Below are 6,342 nucleotides of genomic sequence, written 5' to 3'. Positions count from 1 at the left end.
ATAATGAAAGAAAATGCAAAATGCTTATTGATTTATGATGTGGTTTCATCTTAGCTTGGGCAAACCATGCAGTATTTAATACATAGTAGCAGAATATTTACTATTGAGGCTTGAAAAGATGTGAGTTCTTTGTGTGCAACCTTTCATTTATGCATGTGAGAGTGTTATCATCTTTTAAAATATTTTTACATTGTAGTACTTGTTTTGCTTGTTGGTGGTGTTTGCTTATTTAATACATTCTGTGAAGGACAGAAATTTTTTTAAAAAATTAAATAAAAAAAATAAATAAATAAAAACTCCCAAGAAAGTTGGAGTAGAAGGAACTTACTTAAACATCATAAAAGCCATTTATGAAAAGCCCACAGCTAATATCATCCTCAATGGGGAAAAACTGAGAGTTTCTCCCCAAAGATCAGGAACATGACAAGGACGTCCACTTTCACCACTGTTGTTTAACAGAGTGCTGGAAGTCCTAGCATCAGCAATCAGACAACAAAAGGAAATAAAAGGCATCAGAATCGGCAGAGAAAAAGTCAAACTTTTACTTTTCGCAGATGACATGATACTCTACATGGAAAACTCGGTCGACTCCACCAGAAGACTTCTAGAACTGATCCATGAATTCAGTAAAGTCGCAGAGTACAAAATCAATATACAGGTTGCATTCTTATACACCAAAAATAAAGCAACAGAAAGAGAAATCAAGAAAAAGATCCCATTCACAACTGCATGAAAAACCATAAAATACCTAGGAATAAATTAACCAAAGATGTAAATAACCTGTATGCTGAAAACTATAGAAGACTTATGAATGAAATTAAAAGAGACACATAGAAATGGGAAAACATTCCAAGCCCACAGATCAGAAGAATAAACATTGTTAAAATATCATTATAACCCAAAGCAATTTACACACTGAATGCAATCCTCATCAAAATTGGACCAGCATTCTTCTCAAAGCTAGAACAAACTATCTTAAAATTCATATGGAACCACAAAAAACCCTGAATAGCCAAAGTAATATTGAAGAAGAAAACCAAGACGGGAAGCATCACAATCCCAGACTTTAGCCTCCACTACAAAGCTGTCATCATCAAGACAGTATGGTATTGGAAGAAAAAAAAAAAAAAAAAGAAACAGGCACAGACACAGAGACCAATGGAACAGAGAGCCCAGAACTGAGCCCACAAGTGTATGGCCAATTAACCTTTGACAAAGCAGGAAAGAGTATCCAATGGAAAAAATACAGCTTCTTCAACAGATGGTGTTGTGAGTACTGGACAGCAACATGCAGAAGAATGAAACTAGACCACTTTCTTACACCACACAGAAAAATAAACTCAAAATGGATGAAGGACCTGAATGTGAGATAGGAAACCATCAAAACCCTAGAGGAGAAAGCAGGAAATAACTTCCTTGCCCTCAACCGCAGCAATTTCCTACTTGACACATCCCCAAAGACAAGGGAATCAAAAGCAAAAATGAACTACTGAAACCTCATCAAGATAAAAAGTTTCTGCATTGCAAAGGAAACAATAAAAAAAAAAAACTAATAGGCACCCAAGAGATTGGGAAAAGATAGTGGCAAATGGCATATCAAATAAAGGGCTAGTATCCAAAATCTACAAGGGACTCACCAAACACGATACCCGAAAAACGAATAACCCAGTGAAGAAATGGGCAGAAGACATGGACAGACACTTCTCCAAAGAGGACATCCAGATGGTCAACAGGCACATCAAATGATGCTCAGCATCACACATCATCAGGGAAATACAAATCAAAACCACACTGAGATACCACCTCACACTGGTCAGGGTGGCTAAAATGAACAAATCAAGTGACTATAGATGCTGGCAAGGATGTGGAGAAACGGGCACCCTCCTACACTATTGATGGGAATGTAAACTGGTGCAGCCACTCTGGAAAACAGTGTGGAGGTTCCTCAAAAAACTAGGAATAGAACTCCCCTATGACCCAGCAATGCTGGTGATTTCCCCAAGGGATATAGAAGTGCTGATGCATAGGGGCACATGTACCCCAATGTTCATAGCGGCACTTTCAACAGTAGCCAATTCATAGAAAGAGCCTAAATGTCCATCAACTGATGAATGGATCAAGAAGATGTGCTATATACAATGGAATATTACATGGCAATGAGAAAAAATAAAATCTGGCCATTTGTAGCAAAAGGGATGGACCTAGAGGGAGTCATGCTAGGCAAAATAAGCCGTGCAGAGAAGACAGACACCATATGTTGTCACTCATAGGTCTCACAAGAGAAACCTAACAGGAGACCATGAGAAGGGGTAAGAGAGGGGAAAGAGTTGGGGAGAAAGAGTGAGGCAAATCATAAGAGACCTTTGAATGCTGAGAACAAACTGAGTGCTGAAAACAGAGTGGGGGGTGAGGAGAAGGGGGTGATGGTCATGGAGAGGGCACTTGTGGGGAAGAACACTGGGTGTTAAATGGAAACCAACCTGGTAATAAACTATGAATTAAAAAAAAAATCTTGCTGATGAGTTTTCTATACCCTGGATGAAGATGGAAGTGCCTGTGCCATGGAGGGGAAGCAGAGGGTCATGTGTCAATGCCACTGACCCTCTGACAAGAGGGCACATGACAATCAAGATATAGTTCTGTCACTTAGCCAGCTCTGCTCAGGCCCTGACTTCTCTGAGTGAAGCCCCCAGACAGAGAACTGGAAGGAGGGACAACTAGCCCAGACACTGCATGCTCAGATGCAGTGATAACAAAACCAGCCCTGAGGAACTATGCACAACTCCAGGTTTCACATATGTTTCTCCCAACAGCCCCATAAGGCATCATCTGTTTACATCTGAGGGGGCCTGAACCCCGACAAGTGACATGGATGGAGCACTATCTTTTCCATTCTCCACACCACCTATCCTCTACTGAGCTCAACCTCATAGGTTTCCTCTCCTGACCATGCAGTGCATACAGCCAGCACCTGAGCCCCAGGAATCAAACCTGGCCTCCTGAACAGTCTTACCGAGACCAGCTATGGGAAGCTTCATTCATACATCCCAAAGTCTTTTGGACACATTGGAAAATGTCATAAAGCCCTCCTCCCACAACATTGGATTTACTTAGATAGGATTTTAACTTTCTGGGTTCACTCCAAATTTTCATTTCTGGTTTCCTTAAGGCAATACTGTATTGACTAATTCCACATTATTCCTAGTCCACTGGCACTGGCTCACTTCCTCACACAGGAGGCTCAGAGCCAACTGAAAAAGTCCACTAGAGGTGAAGACATAGCAAGCAAGCTCTACAGTGTCAAACTCTTCTGGACTGTCCCCAAAGGGATCAAGGGAGTCAAATCCAGCTAGGATCCCAGTTACTAGAGTCATGATTTTAATTCCTGCATCAGAATCACCTGGGGCTTATTTGAACTGATCCTTTAAGAGCAAGTCCAAAACTAGAGAGCACTGTCTGCATGTGAGTCCTGACACACTGTTCTCACTCCCAGATGAAAAAGATAGCCAGCTAGCATTAGCACACAGTTTGCCAGACTGCCCCAGACTGTACAGCCCCAAGGCACCCACCAGAATCATCCTCAGTGTCCGAGTCCTCTGCTGAGGGCTGTGTGGAGGCCGGCAGCTCCGCCAACTTGAGGTCATACTTCCCCTCTTTCCCCATCCTGTAGGAATTGGTGCTGCCTGTGTCCCACTGGACCCTGATCCATCCATCCTCTCCAAGTTCACCAATCACACGGCCGAGACCAGGAGGAGGTCCATCCTGAAGAAGCCAAAGCAAAGATCAGTTAAGAGGGCCCATGCCTGTTCTGTCACACAAAGCCTGTAAGGACTGCTATGTCACTCTGCCCATAGACTGCTCCAAACCCACCTGCACCATGCACAGCTCACATCATCACCTCAAATCAAACATCAAGAAATAACTGGCTCATGCTGCTTTACCAAAGAGGTAAGTGGGAAAAGAATAACCCCAATTACCATCCTCCCTAAACCAATACATAGATGAGGCTTTCCAGCCTAGTCCTGGTGCCCTGCTCCTTGGCTCCCTCGATCCCTCCACTGGGCTTCAAAAGACCAGAAACCTGAAACAAGAACCAGCATCTCATTTCCTCTTGTTCTTCAGTTTTCTCTCTCTGAAATCTAGAGTTGAGCCTCTGTCTCTCATGTCTATGAGTGAAAGCTGTTTTTAGACACTTCTGAGATGATTCTGATAAGGCCCATGCTTAACAATGAGGTTGAGAAAACCTAAAGGTGACAAGAATGCTACCACACTGGAGGAAGGTGAGCACTGTCCTTAGCTAGTCACTACAGTAATGACACAGACACCAGCCTCCACGATCTCTACCTTGTGAGACCTCACAGAAGTTTGGGAGTGATATGGCATGAGGAAAAACAGAGAGGTGGCCACCATCCAAGTGACACACCTGAAACTGGTTGGGGCACTTAGTGGGCATGTGGCCATCAGCTCTTAGAGGCAGAACCTGGGTTTTTCTGCCTTACAGCTTTTAGAACACTATCAATAAAATGAAGCCTATTCTCTCCTGCTTACTCTTATTCCTACTCTAGGCTGCACCCCAAATTGAGCCCATGCCAGGGAGTTTTCTAAAAACGGCTCTAACTCCTTAAAGACATGATCCTGCTTGAGGTGCCGCTACGGCCACTGATACTCTTTACTTGTTTTGACTCTATTCACCTGCTCAGAAATCAACAACTATGACATCTGTCAATTGCACAGGCCCTGAGTTAAGATAGTTATATATTCCAATTCTACCCATTAATAGCACGCAAGTAAGGATGATGACTAACATGTGGCTAATATATTTAAAATCAAATCTGAGTACCTGATCACCCCATTTCCAATCAACGCCTCTCATGACCCTGGTTCCAATCTTCATCATGGCAGCCAGTTCTGGCCCTGAAACTGGAAGCTGTATAGGGGCCGTTTCCTTTCTTGTCTCTTCCAAAACTGTAGCAGATGCTCCTCGGGCAGAAGCATTCATATCCTCTTCAACATTATCACAACTAGGACCTATCAGAGCATCAAATAAGTAGTGAGCCAATGAATAGTTACAATTTCCTAATCTTAATATAGTTTAAAAATTTTTTAATGTTTATTTTTGAGAGAGAGAGAAACAGAGCATGGGGGAGGAGTGAAGAGTGGAGACACAGAACCCAAAGCAGGCTCCAGCCTCTGAGCTGTCAGCACAGAGCCAGATGCAGGGCTCAAACCCACAAACCGAGAGATCATGACCTGAGCCAAAGTCAGACCCTTAACTGACTGAGCCACCCAGGTGCCCCTTAATACACTTTTTTCAAAAATTGGTAAGGACTGATAAAAATAATTTTAAAGAACCTATAGTCTATATTTTAGTGAATTATTTTATCAATATAATAAGTACCATGAAAGATTTATTGATGAGAATTTAAAAAGGTAAAAGGAAAACCACATATATAAGTACATATCAGAAGAGAGGCACCTCAGTGGCTCAGTTGGATATGAGGTCAATTCCTGAGTTCAGCTGAGGTCATGGTCTCATGGTTCATGAGTTCAAGCCCCACATCGGGTGACAGTGTGGAACCTGCTTGGATTCTCTCTCTCCCCTGCCCTGCCTCTCTCTCTCAAAATAAATAAACTTTAAAAAAAATCTTAATTAAAAAAAAGTATCAGAAGATATAAAAGCAAAATGATTACGATAGAAAAACACTCATCACACATTTTTATTACTATAGAAAAGCAAAAGATAACCACCTAAATGTCTAACAAGGAGAAATTAACAAACTTTAATTATGATATTACGCAGAAAAGGGCTAAGAACAGCAGACCTGATACTACTGTCCTTAGGAAGGGCTGCTTGCAAAGTAGCATTCAACTGGCCTTTGGGAACCTGGATTTCAGGAGGGGTCCCACCCCTCCCTAACCCATAAGAGACCTCACAGTACCTAAATTACTTGAACAGTGTGGTCTCTGCTGAAACCTGCTTCCTTCTGAGGATCTAGATCTTGGTATATGCCAGGAGGTGTTTACTTCACCTGCCCCTGTGCAAACCCTAGGTGCTACGTCTCTCAACTTCCCAGGTAGATAACATTTCACACGTAGAATCACAACTCTTTGCTGAGAATGAAGTTCATCCTGTGTGACTCCACTAGGAGAGGACTCAAGTCATTTTCTCCCACATTTCCCCATGTGCCTCTTCCTTTCACTGATTTTGCTTTCTAGTCTTTCACTGTAGTAAATCTTAGCCCTCAGTGTAACTATACCCCAAGTCTGATGAGGTCTCCTCACAAAGCACTGAATATGGGCATGGTCTTAGGGACTCTGGCATAAGGATGGCAACAGTGGGAT

At 42.4% G+C, this 6,342-nt stretch overlaps 1 protein-coding gene across 3 annotated transcripts in view; it reads right to left on the bottom strand.

Moving 5' to 3' along the window:
- HERC2 (HECT and RLD domain containing E3 ubiquitin protein ligase 2) overlaps positions 1 to 6,342 on the bottom strand; it is a 295,601-nt gene that overhangs the window by 136,714 nt on the left and 152,545 nt on the right. For all 3 annotated transcript variants that reach the window (XM_029953017.1, XM_029953018.1, XM_029953019.1), the window contains exons 36-37: positions 4,841 to 5,028; positions 3,570 to 3,762 (exon numbers count right to left, since the gene is read on the bottom strand). In XM_029953017.1, coding sequence (XP_029808877.1) covers positions 3,570 to 3,762; positions 4,841 to 5,028 — 381 coding nt within the window. The remainder of the gene's footprint in view (positions 1 to 3,569; positions 3,763 to 4,840; positions 5,029 to 6,342) is intronic.

This window comes from Suricata suricatta, chromosome 9, assembly GCF_006229205.1.
Source record: "Suricata suricatta isolate VVHF042 chromosome 9, meerkat_22Aug2017_6uvM2_HiC, whole genome shotgun sequence".
NCBI classification, from domain to species: domain Eukaryota; kingdom Metazoa; phylum Chordata; class Mammalia; order Carnivora; family Herpestidae; genus Suricata; species Suricata suricatta.
Note: the sequence above shows the minus strand (reverse complement) of the source record. Positions and strands in the feature narration are given on the sequence as shown.